The sequence below is a fragment of the Dromiciops gliroides genome, chromosome 5, assembly GCF_019393635.1.
Source record: "Dromiciops gliroides isolate mDroGli1 chromosome 5, mDroGli1.pri, whole genome shotgun sequence".
Lineage (NCBI taxonomy): Eukaryota > Metazoa > Chordata > Mammalia > Microbiotheria > Microbiotheriidae > Dromiciops > Dromiciops gliroides.
In genome coordinates, this window is record NC_057865.1 from 46,792,473 (window position 1) to 46,813,391 (window position 20,919).

At 43.0% G+C, this 20,919-nt stretch overlaps 1 protein-coding gene across 2 annotated transcripts in view; it reads right to left on the reverse strand.

Moving 5' to 3' along the window:
- The window catches only part of SUSD5 (sushi domain containing 5), a 106,931-nt gene that overhangs the window by 7,393 nt on the left and 78,619 nt on the right, over positions 1-20,919 (reverse strand). For both annotated transcript variants that reach the window (XM_043965147.1, XM_043965146.1), the window contains exon 4: positions 18,918-19,106. In XM_043965147.1, the coding sequence (XP_043821082.1) occupies positions 18,918-19,106 (189 nt within the window). The remainder of the gene's footprint in view (positions 1-18,917; positions 19,107-20,919) is intronic.

Genomic DNA, 20,919 nt, shown 5'->3' on the forward strand with positions numbered 1-20,919 from the left:
TGAGAATAATGCCTGCCTCTTAGATAGCATCTTTACAGACCTACATTATTTCATTTGGGCCTCTCAATAACCTGGGCGGAGGGTGAGAAGGGTCTTAGAATCATAGATTTAGAGCTAGAAAGGACCATTGTGATTATTTCCTTCAACCCCATCCTTTCACAAATGAATCTGTCACTCAGTCAATAAGCATTCATAGACATTTAGCAATAAATATTTATCAAACCCCTACTATATGCCAGGCAACGTGCTAAGCTCTGAAGATGCAAAGAAAGGCAAAAGACAACCCCTGCTCTCAAGGAGCTTACAATCTAATGAGAAAACTAAGGTCTAGAGCAGTGAAATGACTCATGACCATATAATAAGAGATAAAGCTGAAAAAATATTATGGGTGTTATTGTTTTCATTTCACAGCTGAGAAAAGTGCAGCCATAGAATTAGTGTGAGACAGGATTTGAACCCAGTACCCCCTTCTTTTCTAGCTCCAGATCTCTTTCCACCCCTCTCCTGCCTCTCTGAAGCATCAGCTCCACCTTTTCTTCAAAGAAATCCTTGGCTAGGAGATGATGATGGCCAGCTTTGAGGTTTGCCAAGTACATAAATATATTTTCTAATTTGATCCTCACAACAACCCTGAGAGGTAGGCACTTTCTTACCACTATTCTACTGAGACTAAGAGAGAGAAAAAACAATTTGTCACAATCATAGAGCCAGTAAGTGCCTGAGTCAGGATTTGAACTCAAGACTTCCTGTGTAGCACTCTACACACCATACCTCCTCTGTCTGGAGTTTATACAGAAGAGCTTTCTGGAGAGGTTGTTTATTTAGTTTATTCCCTACCTTAATCATAAGGCCTTGAACATGGCAGCCACTTGACAACTCTGGGTTTATTGGTTTATTGACTGACTTCGCCCTTTCTCGATGATCTCATAGCCTCTTGCTCCCTTCTCTCACACTGGAAAGGCTGTTGAACTAGACTGACTAGCTAATGCCTGCTTACCCCACTCCTAAAGAGGCCTCTCACTGTGCCCCATATATAGGCATTTAAGGAAATTGATCCAATTGCTCTAATGACATCACTTGCATCAACAGTCACGCTGATGATTCTCTCAGAACCCAGAAAGTTAATTTCACTCAAAGACTGGGGCCAGAAATCTCAGGTGACCCAGAAAAATGGCAGCCTGCCCTTGACATCTAGTCTCCATGTCCTATGTTTCAGTCCCATAGAACACAGTGTTGCAAATATCAGAGCTAGAAGGAATTTAGAGATAATGGAGTGTAGTCCTAAGGTTCTAAACTGCGGGCATCCCCTTATGTCTTAGCCCTGGCCAAGAGGCAATAAGAGAAGGGCTAATGGAATTTTTTAAGTGACCAGGGAGGTCACATGCAAAAGAAACATAAAACTCTGATAATATTTTGTATTTGTAAAATACGTGGTACTTTGAGGTGCACAGGGTGTATTTTCCCCATTTGACAGATGAGGAAATAGGCTCAGAGAGTTTAAATAATGTGCTCAAGGCTATATAACTTGTACTTGGCAGAGCCAAGACTAGATTAAATTACAATGAAATTTTTTTATTTTTACTTCACTGTCTTTTCTGGATATATACTCCCTTCCCAATCCAGTGAACCATCCCTTGTAACAAAGAACAGAGAGAGAGAGAGAGAGAGAAAGAGAGAGAGAGAGAGCTCAATCAACTAAACAAGAAGCCAATCAAGTCACATTGAATACATGTTCTACACTCACAGTGTCCCTCACCTCTTCAAAGAAAGGAGGGTGGTACATTTTTCTCATTGTTTCTCTTGGGGGCAAGCTTGGTCATTATAATTACACAGCAGAGCCAAGTCTTTAGACTTTCCACTGCCTCTCCACCCACCACTTCCTTCAGTGGGACTCAACTAACAAGAAAGAAAAAAAGAAAGAGACAAGAAATTCTACCATATTGGGTTTTTTCCCCCTAGTGTTTATCTTCTTTTTTTCTTAGAGCTAAGTAAGGGAGAGATCAAATGAAAGTGCAGATCGCCAGACCTGACAGGAAAGACTTCCTGAATTTGCTGTGGCCAGAGAAGGATTGCCATGGGCAATTTTCACAGGAGTGGCCCCATATTCCAGGCTCTCCCACATATGACTCTGGTGATGCCACTAGACAGCCTAACTGGGAGGCCCAGCAGTAAGGAAAAACAGAGGAAGGAGCAAGAAAAAAAAAAAAAAGGAGCAAACGGGAAACTAAGAGAAGACGGGAATGGAGGAAAGGAAAAGATGGAAGGACAGATGTCAATGCCAGCCATAATTCAATGGCCACAGGCTCTCTACTCCTGCATTATGTCTTTTGCTTCTACTGATGGACTGCATCGACCCACCAAGATTCTCTGAACTGGAACATCTCAACACTCTTCCCTCATCCTAGAAAGCAGAGTGTGAAATGGAAATTAGTGGTGAGACAGAACCTGTTTAACATGGCGCTCTCCTAGCCAGCTAGTATTTCATGGTTTTTTTGTTTGTTTGTTTTTTAAGCATGGTTAGTCCTTCATAACCTGGCTTCAAACTATCTTCCCAGATTGATCCGATGGTATTTCCCACCCCCCACCCCCACTCCCAATGTACATTCTGACCCCACTGATTGGCTAATCCAATCCCCATGCATGACATTTCACCTCCAGCTTGTGTCTTTTCATAGGTATATCCCTCTTCACCTCCAATCTCTTGACATCCCCGGCTTCCTTCCGGGATCATCCCAGGCGCCTGCTGCCTCTCCCACAAAGCCCTTTCAGCTCCTGAACTTGTTTATGCTCCCCCAGCAGAAATCATTTGTATTTATGTTGAATAGTTTCAGTATCTTTTATGTGTATACTTATTGTTTGTCCCTAATAGAATGCAAGCTCTTTGAGGGTAGGGGAGGTTTTGTCTTTGTCACATTCCCAGTGCCTAGCACAACATCTGGAACATAAGTGATTAATAAATGACTGTTGAATTGAAGTAAGTAATTGAAGTACTTGTTACTTGACTGTAAGCAAAACTTACAGGTAATGCCTATCTGAAAATAACCATATTTTATATTTGCTCAAGCATCATATCATTTCAGTCCAATCCACATATGAATCTTAAGATTTAATGTGGGCACTTTTGGTGGTATCCACCTCCCAATTGGTATTTTGGCAGATGTGATGATCTCATCAATGTGGGCACTACTTACAAATAATACAGGTCACGATCCCACCTTCAAGCCTCCATCCTAAGGGAGGTGGTGTCGATGCTGGGCATTATTGGGATCTGTGAAAAGTCTATGTGACTAGCAAAGGGGGGATAAGCTACCACCATATGCCACAGAGCAGATCTCTACTGTTGAGGAGACCCGGCTGGGCGGGAGGACACGTTATGAAGGATGGTTGCTATCCCCAGTAGACAGATCAGAGAGAACTTGATTTAGCTCACAGGTTGTGGTATAATATTCATACTTACACTCTCCTTGGTATAATGTTCATACTTACACATGCCTTGAACAGAAGAAGTGCTTAATATACATTTAGTGAATTTAATTAAAATGATTGAAAAGAACCCAACCTCAAGAGATGGGGAGGCAGAATAGAGGGCTAGCCTTAAAATCAGGAAGACTGGGATTTGAGTCCAACTTTTGACATATACTAACTCCCAACTTAATTATAAGCAAGTTGCTTGCCTTCTCTTCCCCTGGCAACTCACGAAGACTCCAAATTCCAAAGAGCAGTGTTTCCATCATTACTTGGAGCTCTCTTTCCCATGAGATCTGGACCATACTCCTCAAAAGTCTCACCTCCCTGTTTCTGTTGCTACACACTAAAGGAGGTACTTTAGACTAGCCAAAATAAGTCATCAAATGTACTCATCAACCAAACTACCCCCTGTTCTATTCTCATTATTGCTGTTATTTGTCTATATTTTACCTTCATTTCTATCAGAATGTAAGCTCATTGAGGGTAGGGGTTATTTCCCTTTTGTTTTTCTACAGCCGAGAACAGCATCTGGGAACAAAAGAGGCACTCAATGAATGTGGGTGGCCAGGTTGACACAATTCTTTTCATGTTTTGCTATGATGATGATGGTGGTGGTGGTAATGGTGATGATGACGGTGGTAATTATTGTTGTTGTTGTTATTCTTCTACATTGAAGTCCTACCCCAATGCCTCATTGTGGCATGGAGGTGACCCAGGCTCTAGAAGGTTATGTCAACACAACACAGATTTTGGAAGGTGTTACTTTGCTGAGATGACTTTGAGCAATGCTCAAAGGACTAACCCAGCTGAGTCTGGAAAGCCTTAGCCACTAGGTGATGAACATATTTTGGCCAAAGCAACTCACGAAGGATGTCTCTTCATGGAGAGGGTGCAATCTGCATTGGTAGGGGAAATACCCAAAGCAGATTAAAAACACTGAAGTAAGAAGAAGAAGGCAAAAGAATAAGAATTTATTCTAAATCTCACCAGGGTTTCACTGGGACACCATCCCATGAAACATTTCAAATCCCAATTTGAACTTAATGTGAAAAATATCCCAGTGAGTGAGAACAGAGGACCCACAGTTCATTGACTAGAATATAAAGAGCTCAAGGAGACAGTAACTCAAACAGCATCTGGCTGTGAAGGGGCAGAAGGAACTTATTCCCTCACAGCCAGAAGAGATGCCTAGGCCAGGGCCTGGGAAAGTGGCCAGTGATGTCATCTGGGAGTGTTGTAGTTTCAGGGTAAATACTCTGACTCTATATCATGGGATCAATATGTCCTAAGAGATATTTTTAAAAAGGAAGAGGAGGAAGGAAGGAAGAGAAAGAGAGAAAGGAAGGAAGAAAGAGAAGGAAGATCCTCCACATGCATTTTCTATCTAAATACTTAAGTTGTGAAATTGTGAAAAAAATTAGCTCCGGGGCAGTTAGGTGGTGCAGTGGAAAGAGCACTGGCCCTGGAGCCAGGAGTATCTGAGTTCAAATCCGGCCTCAGACACTTAACACTTACTAGCTGTGTGACCCTGGGCAAGTCACTTAAACCTCATTGCCTCACTTAAAAAAAAAAAGAAAGAAAAAAAAGAAAAGCAAAATTAGCTCCAAGAGTTCGAAGGGACATCTAATACACACCTCCCCCAACCTTTCACCCCTCAACCCCACCCTCCATCTCCAAAACCAACCAGAGCAAATGAATATCTAGATAACTTTTAAGAGAGAGACAGAGATAGAGAGACAGAGAAACAAAAGATCCACAACCTCATCAATTTAGCAATCCACACAGCTGAGGATGTCTTCATCATTTCTATTTTCTACTCAAGCTTAAACCCATGTTTCCTTTTTTTTCGTTTTTTTTTTCAGTTCATAAGCATTTATTTTTTCTCCCTTCTAATTCCCTTCTCCACTGACATTTTACAAAAGAAGAAGACAAAACCTCTGTAACAAATAGACATAGTCAAGTAAAACACATTTCCACAAAGGCTTATGTCTTTTTTTTTTTTTTTTGGTGGGGCAATGGGGGCTAAGTGACTTGCCCAGGGTCACACGGCTAGCAAGTGTCAAGTGTCTGAGGCCGGATTTGAACTCAGTCCTCTTGAATCCAAGGCCGGTGCTTTATCCACTGCGCCACTTAGCTGCCCCTGGAATGAGTTTTTATAAGAGGATCATTGTCTTAATTCATTGATCATTATCAAAGGAGAACCAATTCTTAAGTAACTTTTTTTTTTTTTAGTGAGGCAATGGGGGTTAAGTAACTTGCCCAGGGTCACACGGCTAGTAAGTGTTAAGTGTCTGAGGCCGGCTTTGAACTCAGGTACTCCTGAATCCAGGGCCAGTGCTTTAACCACTGCGCCATCTAGCTGCCCCCATAGGGAAGTTTTTAAAAGTTAATTAAGGGGGCAGCTAGGTGGCGCAGTGGTTAAAGCACTGGCCCTGGATTCAGGAGTACCTGAGTTCAAAGCCGGCCTCAGACACTTAACACTTACTAGCCGTGTGACCCTGGGCAAGTTACTTAACCCCCATTGCCTCGCAAAAAAAAAACAAAAACAAAAAAAAAAACTTCCCTATGGAAGCTACATTGAAGGGCTCTGACAAGAGTCACAGAGGATGGGAAAAGGTAGATGAACCACTAGATCATAAAACTGGAAAGCTGTAAGCAGCCTCAGAGGTCATCTTGTCCAACATCTTATTTTTTTTATAGATGAGGAAACTGAAGAACACAGACAGGAAGTGACTTGTTTACGGTCATCTAGGTTGTAAATAGTGGATCCAGAATTCGAATCTGGGTCCTAAGACTCTAATTTTAGCCTTCATTCTACTACTACACCAAAGGAGGAACTACCTACGTTGATGAGATCAGAGATCCATTGAAGTTATCAAATTTCCATTCTTACTCTTGCCTTAGCTAATTCCTCTACCTTATCACGTTTTTTTTCCCTGCCTTCAGTCCTGCTTCATTCACCCCCAAACCCCACAAAATGGTCCATTTTAGCTTCTTGAGATGAGAGACTTTGCTTTTGTCTCTGTATCGCCAGCATCCAGGATTGCACTTTGGCAGACTGTAGATGCTCAATGCTTGTAAAATTGAGTTCTACTACATTTCATTAGAGCTGGCAGTGGCTCAAGGGCTTCTCTGTGCCTGAATTCTCACCTTGGATCCTGCACAAAAATAAACTTTTGCAATGAATTGTAATTTTTTAACAAAAAAAACCTTTTTTACTATGGTCTTTATTTCATAGAAGTGTTTCTGTTGTTGTTCAGTCATTTCGGCCATGTCCAACTCTTTGTGACCCCATTTGAGGTTTTCTTGGCAGAGATACTGGAGTGGCTTGCCATTTCCTTCTCCAGTCCATTTTAAATTTTATTTTATTTTATTTTATTTTATTTTATTTTATTTTATTTTATTTGTGGGGCAATGAGGGTGAAGTGACTTGCCCAGGGTCACACAGCTAGTAAGTGTCAAGTGTCTGAGGCCGAATTTGAACTCAGGTCCTCCTGAATCCAGGGCTGGTGCTTTATCCACTGTGCCACCTAGCTGTCTCCCCTTTTTTATATAAAGCATTTTTAAGTCGTGCAAGATTTGTTTGTTTAGCCCTCTTTTTATAAATAGCTTCTCAATCACCCACCCTGAGCAAATTACAAGGTATGCTGGGTGAATAACAATGCATGCCAATTTTGTTAATTTTACCTTTAGTACAACCTTGATTTGACTAATTGTTTTTTGTTTCTTGGTTCATCAAGTCATTGACTCAGAAGGCACCTTCAAGGTCATTTGATATAACCAGCATCCAAATCACAAATCCTGATTAGAATTCTCTAAATAATGGTCATCCCACCTCTACCTTAAGGACTCCAGTAACAGGGAATTTACTATTCCATTGAGGTCGACTTCTCCATTCTTGGATCCCTTAAATACTTAAGAAGTTTTTCCTCATATTGAGCCAAAATCTATCACTCTTGATGGTTCATGGATAACTTCCACCCAAGTGGGAGCCAAACAGAACAAGCCTAATCCCTCCTTTTACATAGCAGCCCTTCAAATAAGCTCTTATCAAAAAGTCAGACTGTTTTAGACAAAAACAGGCCTTACTTCCTGTTCCCAAGCTGAGAACATTTCATCTCCCTATTGTGCCTTTGCACAGGTTATGTCTGCCATGTTTCAGATGCGAGCACTCGCTCGTGTTCTCTCTCTCTCTCTCTCTCTCTCTCTCTCTCTCTCTCTCTCTCTGTCTCTCTCTCCACCTCTTGTAATTTCTAACTCCCTTAAAGGCTCAGCTCAAATGCCATTTCCTTCAAGGGGCCACCCCTTGCCAAGAGCTTTTTTTTTTAAATTAATTTATATGTATTTATTTATTTATTTTGCAGGGCAATTGGGGTTAAGTGACTTGCCCAGGGTCACACAGCTAGTAAGTGTCTGAGTCCAGATTTGAACTCAGGTACTTCTGAATCCAGGGCCAGTGCTTTATCCACTGCACCCCCTAGCTGCCCCTCGCCAAGAGCTTTTTAATTTATTTTGTATATATCCTCTATCTACTCATCTGTGTACATGCTGTATCTCCGACTTGAACATAAGCTTCTTGACTGTAGGGACTTTATTTTTGTATCTATATCCCTGGTTCCTAGTACAGTGCCTGGCACACAGGAGATGAATAATAAACATTTGTTGATTGATTAGTCGATTAGGCAAATGTAAAAACTACATCGATAATTTGAGGTTTTCAGGGTAGGTATTTAGTATCAGGCTGAGCCAGCTAGGGAACTGTAAGTCCAAAACTAACTGTAACTACCAACTTGCAGGAAGATACTAGGCAAGGTACTTTGGGTGTACCTGACCTCAGTTTTTCTATCTACAAAATGGACAGGTAACAACTGAGAAAGAATGTTATAGCTTTGAAAGAACCCAAGTCCACAAGGCATTTTAGCATCTTTAACAGCAGTGAAAATTACAGCATGGCTCAGCAGAAAGACTGCTGAGGAAGGTTGTACTAGCTCATCTGTATGGCCACCCCCAGTTCTAAGCACCTTACTTAAGAATATGCCACCAGGGAGATTTGCCTAAAGTCATACAGAGCTGGGGGAAAAGAGGTTAAGGAGGTGGGGCGGGGGGGGGGTGGGGGGGGGGGGAGACTATAACTCCAAATTCAGGGCTCTGTCTACAGCACTATCCTGAAACACTAAATAAGTGAGAAACAAGGAAACTTGAATAGAGGATACCTTTTTCTGATAACAGCTGGGCAGAAAGTATGGTTGTTTTGTCTAGACTGTTCTCTTTAAACCATTTCAGAGCCCGCCCCCCCCCTCAAAAAAGGCTTCATTCATCCATTCGTCATGCTATGAGTGTTCCCCTCCCCCTACATGTAAATGTACAGCAAATGGGCAAGTCATTGATTCTATAGCAAAACTACATGCCGACCCCCAGAATCGCACCATTCCACAAGTGTGACGGCACCTTTTTTGCCCCTAAATGTGTTCTGAACTACAATATTACATCCTAGGTTGTTTTTCTTTTTTCAGGTGGGAGGGGACAGAGGGGACAAGGGGTACGGGAAGAGTATGTTCTCTCTACTGCAGAAGAAATAAAAATAAACCACAAAAGCATACATTTCCCAGTCCCTTGCCAAAGGTTGCTATGTTTAGGCTGAATATGCCTGTGTTCTCTGCTAGAACACAGTCTCCTTTCATGATGGGGAACGACAGGAAACAGTAACTCTTCAGGACCTTTCTTCCTCCAAAAGTTTTCTCGATTGGAAATTATGGGCTATTACCTCATGTGTGTAATGTGCTGTAGGGCCTCTTACCGCAAATGATCTGATGATGATGTATTTCTTTGTTTCTCCGTGGCTGCCGAAAGACACCAAAAAGTCAAGAGCTAGCATACGGGAATGGTTTAGTGCGTGTGATTGCAGTCATTCCTGGGATCTCTAAGGCACTATTTCTGACACTTCAATCATCTTTGTATTTCATCATTCAGAGATCCTTAACAGCTGGCCAGAAATGGGCTGCCTGAGCTGAAACCTGACCTGCGGCATTAATAATAGGCACCGGCAGCGGGAGGCCTCTCAGGTGAGTTTGGGCCGTGTCTGTCCTGGGCCACATCCAGTCAAGGTGGGAAGATGGAAGCTGGCCACATGCATTCATTCAGTCAGGCTGGCTAGCGTGCCAGCAACTTCCCAGCTATCACTATTGAATCTCATCATCTCCTTTTAACCACCAACATATGCATGGTGTTAAACAGCAGGTGAGCCAATCTAAAGACCCTACCCTTCCCAGATAAGCAGCAGCTAAATATTCTGTGATAGCAGAGGCTCAAAGCATTTTTGTGGACTGTTCAGTATGCTTGCCTCCCCAGCCCCACAGGGCTAGCTGGATTCCCTCACACCTGTTCCTTACCTGTATTTTCCCCGTTCTCACCTCTATTCTGCTCTGCTCCCAACCCTATCTTCCTCACCTTTTCACTACACTCCCCAGGGGTCCATCCCTCCCTGCTCTCTCCCCCCCCCCCCCCCCCCCCCCCCCCCCCGCATCGCTTTTATCACCTCCACTTTAACCTCTGTATGGGGTCCATCATCACCTCCTCTCACCACATCCCTTATTCTCTTCTCATCAATCCTTCCCTGGTTGGCTATATGCCCCTGATCATTGGCCCTCTCTCCTGCCAGTCTCTTTTCCATTCCATATCTTGGGCTGATTGCAAAACTACACAGATCAAGGGCCCATTGATTTGGGGGCAGGCCAAATGGGGGAAGAAGGAGCCTCCCATGTGCGTTGCTTACTTTCCTTGTTTGGAGTGTGAAATGGGCAGAGCCTGGCAGCATTTCTCCAAGCTCTCCACAGGCTACTACCTTAAAGAAATCATTTTTGTTACTTTCAGGACAGCAGATCCCTCTTCTAGCACTAGCCATGATTGCCCTTCAGAGGTAAAGTGGATAGAGTCCCTGCCTCAGAGTCAGAAAGACTTGAATTCAAATCCAGTCTTAGACACTTTTTACTTGTGTGACCCTGGGCAAGTCACTTAACCTCTCTTGGCCTCAGTTTCCTCACCTGTAAAATGGAGATAATAATAACACCTACTTCCCAGGGTTGTTGTGAGGATCAAGTGAGATGATGATTATATAGTGTTTGGCACATAGGAAGTGCTATATAAATGTTAGCTTTAATTATTATATTTTTTATAGGACATAAAGGAATGGTAGGAACAAGCTCTTACTCAGGATACATCAAGGGATGTTGGCAGAGTTTTAAAATATTGTTTCCAGGCCTGGCCATTACTGATTTGTTAAAATGATGGGCAAAGGAAGAGATGAAGCAAGAGCCAGAGGGAGACAAAAGGAGAAACAAAAGAACTTGACTAGAAAATAACTCATCCAAAAGTAAGTTGTATGGTTTTGCTACTGTACTGGGTCTCCTTATTTTGCTCAGAGTCAAGGGGAAGGGACAAAGGCAGTTCTCTGGTTTGGGGTCTGGAGGAAAGAGATTCTGAAGTTGGTGGAAGAGGAGGACAGAATGAAGGGCCAGTAGCGAGTGCTTCTTTGTGTCCAGGACAATGTCCAGCTGTAGAAGCAAAGGATTTAGACTTGGAAGGGACACTCAAAATGTACTCCAACCCCTCCATTTTACAAATAAAGTGATGACCAGAGACAGAAAGTGACTGCCTGAGGTCATACAGATAGGGTCACAGGTTATAGGATTATTGATTTTAGAACTTGAAGGACCTTAGAGGACATTGTGAGGACAACCTTCTCATTTTACACAAGGAAAATGGAGGCATTGGAGAAAGTGTGATTATGTGTCTGAGGCAGGATCTGAACTCGGATCATCGTGATTCCAAGTCCATATCTCAATCCATTATTTCATAGCTCCTCCAAATCCAGTGCACCTTCAAGAACTGGGTTCAAATCCCAGCTGTGCCCTCCACAACCTCACTTTCCTCATCAGTAACATAAATGGGTTGCACTGTGTGACTTCTATGGTCTTGTCTAACCCTAAATTACATGTTCCAATACCAGAACTGAAGAAGAAAGTTTAGGTGACAATAGAATGCCACAGAAACACCCAACAAGAAGACCAGGGAGTGTAACCCTATAAAGATTTTTGCTACTTCCCAGTTTTGCTTCCATCTGGGGGTGAAGAGGGGAAGATATGCCCATAACTTTCACTTGTGCCTTCCCCAGAGCCATAGGACTCTGGCTACACCCAGTTCCTCTCTGTACCTTACACCGGGACTTCTTAAACTTTTTCCACTAGCAACCCCCTTTCACCCAAAAATTTTTTATGCAATCTCGGGTATATAGTATATGTAAAATGGGTACACATAAACTTTTATTGTTGCCAAATTTCTCACGACGCCCCCCCCCCCCCAATTTGATTACATGACCCCATATGTTTAAGAAACTTTGGCCTACACCCTCTTGATTCATCTCAAATGGAAAATTAAACCAACTTTTGTCAGAAGGATCATTGATTTAAACATTTTAGTCAAAAGATCAGAGAACTGAGAGCCTAAAAAAAACCCTTGAAAACCATTGATTTGAGTCATTGGCCCAAGATAACCCAAGTGGTTAAGAAGTAGCTTCAGGATCTGAACCTGAAAGACCACAGCTAGTTTTCTTTTGTTTGTTTGTTTGTTTGTTTGTTTGTTTTTTGTGGGGAAATGAGAGTTAAGTGACTTGCCCAGGGTCACACAGCTAGTAAGTGTCAAGTGTCTGAGGCTGGATTTGAACTTAGGTCCTCCTGAAGCCAGGGCCCATGCTTCATCCACTATGCTACCTAGCTGCCCCCAGCTAGTTTTCTAATATCTGTGGCCTTGGGACTTTGGGAGAACAATGGGCAATGAGAATCACTGAAGGCAAAAAACTGTAATTCACAAATGACTCTCAAATACCTTCCAACCATTTAAACGACAGGGTCTCAGACAAGCCCTGGGTAACTCTATTGCTACCCAAATAGCGATTCCCTCACTCCAAAAATGGCTGTAGAGAAAGGCCAGGAACAAAAACTTCACTCCAGTGGTACAAACATACAATTCTCTTTTAATGACTCCCCAGTGTCAGGAAGGGACTTTCAAGGTTGTCCGGACACTCTTCAGTACCTGGTGAAATGGATCACTCAGAGCTAAAGAATTCAAAGGAATAATCCTGGCTAAAGACCCCTGGTAAAATACAAAAACAAAAACAACCACCCCCACCCCCCAAATCCAAAAAAACCTATGTTCCCTAGGTAGAGCAGCCCAGAGGATAAAAGCTACTGACAAAGGCTTTAAATAGGGTGCCCAAGGAGCTGCCTCCTCCCCTGAAAACCATTTTTATACTCTGCTTGCTCCAAACCACACTGCTAAGTTCCAGATCAATCCCACCTGGTGGGCAAAATTAACCCAGATCACACCAGGTCTGCACCATCATTTTCTTCCAACAGTCCCAGCTGGTGTTGTGGAAAGTAAGGAGGCTGCGGTGGGAGGTTGGGAGAATTAACTCACTTCTCTCCAGTTTCATGTGTCCTGGACCACAGGCAAAGTGACTCTGATCTCACTTTGAGCTTCTCCTATCATAAGGTCACAGAACCAAAGGATTGAGAAGGAGAAGGGATCAGAGAGATAATCTAGTCCCTCCCCACTTTCCCCATTTTAACTAACTCAACCAAGGTCATATAGAAAAAATGTGTGGCTTTTCAAGCCCTCCATAACCTGGCTACTTCCTACCTCACTTGTGTCTTACTCTTCACACTTTCCCCCATCCTTTGCACATCAGTGACACCAGCTTTCTTGCTGTTCCTCATAGTAGATATTCTATTTCCTGACTCTGGGTGTTTTCATTGGCTGTTTCCCCACCGCCCCAACCCCAATGCCTCCTCATCTCCTCCTCCTGGGCTCTTTCACATTTCAGATAATGTCCCACCTTCTGCAAGAAGGCTTTCTTGATCCCCCTCCTAAGGCTATGCCTTCTCTTTGTTTCTCTCTCCCCCCCTCCTTTCTCTCTTTTGTGGGGCAATGAGGGTTAAGTGACTTGCCCAGGGTCACACAGCTGGTATCAGGCATCTGAGGCCAGATTTGAACTCAGGTCCTCCTGAATCCAGGGCCGGTGCTTTATCCACTGTGCCACCTAGCTGCCCTTCCTCTTTATCTCCAATTTAGCCTGGGTATATCTTGTTTCTTTGCAAGTTGATTCCCTCATTAGACTGTGAACTCTTTGAAAGCAGGGACTGTCTTTTGCCTTTCTATGTATTTGTTGCACTTAGCACAGTGTCTGGCACAGTAGGTTCTTAATAAATGCTTGTTGATTGTTGACTGAATATAGCACATCAGGATTTGAACCCAGACCCTCTAATGCCAAACTTTTTTCTCTTTCAGATCATAGCTATTTGTGTTCTTTACCAAAGCCCTCTCATATCTCATCATGGGGATGGTGGATGACCCTGGATACTTTAAGGCACTGGGTATCAGCTCTGGTAGGTCCCACCAAGTTGGAAAGACACTGAGTATGGGTCCAGTAATGGGCTGTATGTCTATTTTCTGACAGCCAGTCGAGTCCTACTAGGAGAGACTCATCACTAGGTTGGCTGCAGTGTACTAATGTTTTTTGACCCCAGAAGCTTCATAAAACACAGAGATTCCATGATCTTAGTCAGTGGAAGAAGTATTCCCAGACAAGATCACAGATCCTTGATGTATTGATATGAAATTTCTCGTGTATATGTTTCATCATCCCATTCATTATGAGCAGATTGAGGTCAGGTACCATGTCTTTTTTTTTAATCGTCATTTATTTACTTATATTTTAAATTACGTTTTAGTATTTTTTCAATGAATAAGCATTTATTTTTTCACCCTCCCACTTGCTCAGATCTTTTCCTGGAGGGGAAAAAGAAAAAGAAAACCTTTGTAACAAACATGCATAGAGATGCAAAACAAATTCCCATATTTGTCATTTCTTCAAATGTGTGAGTCATTCTGTATATTTAGTCCAACACTTCTCTACCAGGGAAGTGGGTAGAATGCTTTTATCATTGGTCCTCTGAATCTTTGACACCATGCCTTATTCATCTTTATGTCTTCCAGTACCTAGCTTGGGGCCCTGTGGATAGTAAGGGCTTAACAAATATTCACTAAATCAAAGTGAATCAGGCACTTTATTTTTTTGTTTTTTTGTTTGTTTTTTGGTGTTGGTTTTTTTTTTCAGGGCAATGAGGGTTAAGTGACTTGCTCAGGGTCACACAACTAGTAAGGGTCAGGTGTCTGAGGTCAGATTTGAACTCAGGTCCTCTTGAATCCAGGGCTGGTGCTTTATCCACTGCATCACCTTGCTGCCCCCAATTGGGTACTTTAAAATGGAGAAAGTGTAGATTAACTGACTTCATATGTATTCGTGTTCAGTCATGTCAGATTCTTTGTAACCCCATTTGGGGTCTTCTTGGTAGAGATACTGAAGTGGTTTGCCATTGCTTTCTTCAGCTTCAGATGCGGAACTGAGACAAACAAGGTCAAGTGATTTGCCCAGGGCCACACAGCTGGTAAGTGTCTGAGGCTGGATTTGAACTCAGGTCCTCCTGACTTCGAGCCCAGCGCTTTATGAACTATGGTGCCACCAGCTGTACCTTAACTAACTCCAGTGGTTCTCAAACTTTTGTTCTTGGGACTCCTTCACTCTCAGCTTCCCCAAAGGGCCTTCTGTTTTGTGGGTTATGCCTATTGATATTTCATATATTAGAGATTAAAACATCATTATAACAAAACTAATTTTTACTCTGAGGAACCCTGGAAAGGGTCTTGAGGGTTCCCAAGGTTCCCTGGATCACACTTTGAGAATGTGACCCACTTAGAGGCAGGTCAGTGAAGGGCTCAAGGACAGGCTCTCTCCCAATTCATGATCAAGTCTAAATACAAAGCTTTTGAGCTCCACAGCCCAGGCTGTAAGAAAGCAACTGTGGGAGCTCAGCGGCCCCCTCAGAAAACAAGTGCAGCTCCAGACATACAAAGCCGCCTTGGCTTCTCTGGCTTTGAGGAGCGCTACCCTTGGCTGACTAGCACAGGTAGTAGCATCAACTCCACCAACTGGCTCTAAAAACAACTGCTACAACACCAGGAATGGCCTCAGGAAATACTAGAAGCCTGTTAAAGGTCCTGTGTGATTCAGGTCTAAGCTTCACAGGACTGTCAAAACAAACACCAGAGATCAACCCTGCAGGCCCAGGGCTTGAGTCCAATCTTCTAGTGCAGGTGGGTGAGAACAATTGGCCTCCTTACCCTTATTGAGGAAAAACTGGGGCTTCACCTGAGCCAGGGAAATGGAGGGAACAAGAGCTCTCCTTCCTTCCTTCCTTCCTTCCTTCCTTCCTTCCTTCCTTCCTTCCTTCCTTCCTTCCTTCCTTCCTTCCTTCCTTCCTTCCTTCCTTCCTTCCTTCCTTCCTTCCTTCCTTCCTTCCTTCCTTCCTTCCTTCCTTCCTTCCTTCCTTCCTTCCTTCCTTCCCAATAAGGGATAAGTGACTTGCCCAAGGTCACACAGTTATAAGTGTCAAGTGTCCAAGGCTGGATTTGAACTCGGGTCTTCCTGAATCCAGAGCCAGTGCTCTATCCACTGCACCATCTAGCTTCCCCTTCTGCTCCCTATCTAAAAGCATCCTTTCTTCTCCTCCTGTCTCTCCTCAAAGACCTTCTCACTGAGCATCATGTTCAACTTCTAAGAGAATTTTAAGGATCTCTCATTCTATGAACCTTGGACTACAGCTGCTGTGTGGTAACCAGTGAGTTTCTTTGGTGGTTTTTTTTTGTTGTTTGTTTGTTTGTTTTAGTGAGGCAATTGGGGTTAAGTGACTTGCCCAGGGTCACACAGCTAGTAAGTGTTAAGTGTCTGAGGCTGGATTTGAACTCAGGTACTCCTGAATCCAGGACTGGTATTCTATCCACTGAGCCACCTAGCTGCCCCTAGTGAGTTTCTTAAGGAATGTCTGAGTCATCCAGGCAAAATGGAAGTCTTGGCTCGGCTTTAGAATGCTACTTCTACCATGAAGAGACTTTTACATACTGACCAAAGGAATTGCTCTAAGGAGGGGGGCGGGGAAGGGGGAGAGAAGAGAAAGAGGATGAGAGAAGAGGCAGAGAGAGAGAAGAGGGGAGGAGAGAGGGAGAGAGAGAGAGAGAGAGAGAAAGAGAGAGAGAGAGAGAGAGAATATGAATTATAATTATAATTCTTTAAATGCCTGTCATTTAGAAGATTGATTCTCCAGGCCTGTCCTGCTACTAACAACCTGGTACAGAGGTTAGCTTGGTTATTCTTCAGTTTTCCTGTTAAAACCTCCTTGTTTTCTTGTTATGGTTGATTACCTGGAAAAATCAATTACCTAATCATCAAACCCCTGATTAATCTAGACAATCTTCAATCTGTATTTAAATAGAGTCATAATTATCTTCCATCCATCCAAAGTTCTTTTCAAGGTATCCAAGGCCATGGATTATTAGGCCCTCCGGTGGGCCTGGGGTTAATAGATAGGGCACCAGACTTGGCATGAGGAAGGCCTGGGTTCAAATCCCACCCTGAATACTTAATAACCGAGCCTCAGTTTCCTTATTTGTAAAATGTTGTACATACCTCACAGGTCTGTTGTGAGGCTTAAATGAGATCATGTAAAGGCAAAGCACTGTGCAAACATTTAAAAAAAAGAAAGAAAACATTTATATAACACTTAATATGGGCCAGGCAATAATTATCTCATTTGATCTTCACAACAACTCTATTATAGATGTAAAGCTTGGGGCCTTCCTTTTTTCATTAATGAACACTGATCAGGAGTTTAGCTCGAATGGGAAACTCCATCCCCTAAACTAAGAATGTTTAAGGGAGCAGATAGACATAATTCTTGGCAGATAGCCCCTCTCTAAGGAGAGCAGAAGGGTCAGCGCTAGACCTCCATCTTTTGCTTCGTCTCCCCATAGGAATCATTCATTCATTTATTTATTTAAGTGAGGCAATTGAGGTTAAGTGACTTGCCCAGGGTCACACAGCTAGTAAGTGTCAAGTGTCTGAGGCCGGATTTGAACTCAGGTACTCCTGCCTCCAGGGCTGGTGCTCTATCCTCTGTGCCATCTAGCTGCCCCTTCTCCATAGGAATTAAAGTCTCCCTTGGAGAAGGGTGGGGTAAAGAGATGTTAGAGGTATACCTATTCTGGCCTCTGTGTGAACCATATTGAGACAGACTTCATTGCATTTGAATATACAAAATTGAGGAGAAGACACTAGCAGCTAGAAGTGTAGGGGAAGACTTTATGAAGAAGATAATGCTTAAATCGAATCTCGAAGGAAAACAGGGTTTTCAAGAGGTGGAGGAAAGGAAGGAATGCATTTTAGACTTGGGGGAGATCCAATGTGATGACACAGAGAGGGGGATGAAATCATTGTTGGTGCCTTGGAAATAATCATTCAATATGGCCACCACATTCTGTGATACAACAGTAGGACAGGAGAGCCTCCACAAAGCTGGCCACGGGCCTGTCTCATGGCCACAAGTCAAGGCCACAAAGCAGAGTTTCCAGGGCCAGCAAACACCATCAAGGTGTTTTCTAACACACTTCAGTCCACAGACAGCCACACAAGGGCATGGCCACACAAACGTTCTACCTCGTTGGAGTCTTTATTTTTAGCCCATCCTAATTTTTTATTGAAAGACACCAAAGAAGGTTGAATTCTGGAAAGAGCTGAGCTATTTTCTCAGAAAAAGGACTTTAGACACTGTTGGACAGATGTATACAAGCTGTAGTTTCTTCTCATGCTGCCCGTTATTATTCATTCCCCCTTTAGTTTTCTTCAACTTGGGGATGGATGCTGTCTTTAGAACAGAATCTCAAGACTGAAAGGGATTCAAGAGGCCATGCAATCCAACTCATACCCACATAGGAATCACCTCTAGAATACTGCCAACAAGTAGTTTTCTAGCCCCTTTGAAAGACCTCCAGGAATGGGGAAGCCACCACCTCCCAAAGCAGCCCATTGCATTTTGGGAAGGCCTTTCTCATATGGAGTTAAAATATTCTTCAAGGCAACTTGAATGAAGCAGAATTGTAATGCCTCTTCCACATTGACCACCCTACTCCTTTGAAGACAACATTCATGTCTTCCCTGTCTTCCCTAAGCCAACCATCCCTAATTCCTTGGATGTATCCTAAAGTATCTTGGTCTCTGATCCCCTTGTTTTCTTCATCATCTGGAGGCATTCCAGCTCACCAATGTCCTTTCTAAAATATGGTGCTCCAGCCTGTCCTTATTTTGGGAATGATTCCTAGTCTTCCTCAAGCCCAAGACTGTGTCAGCTTTTCTGACTGTTATATCATACAATTGACTCAAGCTGAACTTGCAAACCACTGAAACCCTCAGATCTTTTTTTAAACAAAGTACTACTTTCTAGTCGTGCATCTCCCATCCTTTATGTGTGGAGTGTTTTGTACGAATCCCAATATGGAGGGCTTACCTTTCACACAGGCCTGTACCAGTCCATACCACTCCCCACAGCTGTCACAAAGCAAGGTGAAGGCAGTCTCTTTGTGACCCATGATGTAGCCCTGGGCACAGACATACAGCAGCTCATCTCCCATCTCAAATCCAGTGTGGCCATGTAGGATCGTGTGAGGGAAAGAAGGGGGATCCCCACATGGTTTATCTGAGGAGAGAGGGGGAAAGGATTGTTATTCATAAATTACAAAAAAAAATACTGCCTGGTTTTAAGCCTTTGGAAAAGAAAAGCTTATTAAAAGTCCCAGTCTGACAAAAAAAAAAAAAAAAGAGTCCCCGTCTGTTATTGTCCGTGCACCAAGTATTTTCCTGAAATAGTTGACAAAGCAATCTTTCTTACTGATAACATCATGAACACAGGAAATAATTTCTACAAGGAATCCATTCTCCTTGATTCAGGTATCTGTTCTGCTCTATTCCTTATCCCTCATTGGCTAAAGATTTGTGATTGACAAGCCCAGGAGACTGCCCTTCTTGGTTCAACAACATGGTTTCAACATGGGTAGCTGTACTGTTGGTCCTCATAGTTTCACTTATACTTCCATTTTGACCAGAGAAAAAAATAGGGTTGACTACTCAAAAGGAAAGCTTTGGGGCAGCTAGGTGGTACAGTGGATAGAGCACCGGCCCTGGAGTCAGGAGACCTGAGTTCAAATCCAACTTCAGATACTTGACACTTACTAGCTGTGTGACCTTGGGCAAGTCACTTAACTCCAATTGCCTCACCCCCCCCCCAAAAGGGAAGTGTCAATGCCAACTTCACTCTGTTTTTGTTTTTTACCTTGTGACCAGGAATGACTGGATCAAAGTCTTTGTTTCCATCCATGGAGGCCACTATTATGTGGTAATGGCTTTTAGTCAACCTGAATTAAATCCTACTTAGTTTCCTATAGACCTAGAATCTCTCTTCAAGCCTTCAGTCATCTAATCTCTCTGTCTCTGTCTCTGTCTGTCTGTGTCTGTCTATCTCTGTCTCTGTCTCTCTCTCCCTTCCCTGCCCACCCCTGCCATCTACTCCTACTTGGATCTAATTTGGATTCAGCCAAAGATGGAGAACACAGGACTTTTCAGCAAAAAAGAATGCTGCAGAGACTTTAAACTTGGAATCCATAAAGTTTAAAAAAATATATTTTGATAGCTATTTCAATACAGTTGTCTTTCTTTGTAATCTTACGAATTTTATTTCATTCATTTAAAAACATTGTTCTGAGAAGAGATCCATAGGATTTGTCACACAGCCAGCAGTATCTATGACACACAAAGGTTAAGAACTCCTGGAATAAAGGACCTCATGAAAAGATGGTGGTGATCCATATGCCCCAACCATATCCTTTGCTGACACTCATTCAGTCTCTCCAATTTTGATACCACACAAGGTGTAGCAGTTTATTCTCTCTAGTGTGTGACAAATATTTTTATAAACAGAGAGAAAGATGATTAATCAAACATAGCACCACCCTCTCCAGAGGAAAACCCCCAAACAGGGACCATGCTTGACAGCAGATAGAAAGGAAAAATCTCCCATCTCACAAGTCTCTGGGGATCCTCTCTGTTAGTGGATTTTTCCATAATGGCACAGGCGGAGAATCTGGTTCAGGAAAACCACCAAAACCCACCTGCCATTCTCGGGCCATTTACTATAGATTTCTGGGTTTCCCACACACATGCAACAAGTAAGTTCTTGCCATTTGGCCCGGGCATTTTCTGCCTCTCTTGGATGAAAGCTTCCTATTCCTGCTAAAGATGCGGAGTTTAGGAAGTGACATTCCCAGTCATGGGATGCTTGAATTTAGTGCCCTGAGTTTCCTATCCCTTTGCTTCTGGACTCAAATAAGGAAAGAATGAAACATCTCCAGTTAAGGCCGGGACCTCTCTCATTCTCAGAGAAGCCAAAATGTTTCCAACCTTTACCATCAACCCTCAATGATTCAGTGGCTGACGGTTCTAGTAAATAACTAGTA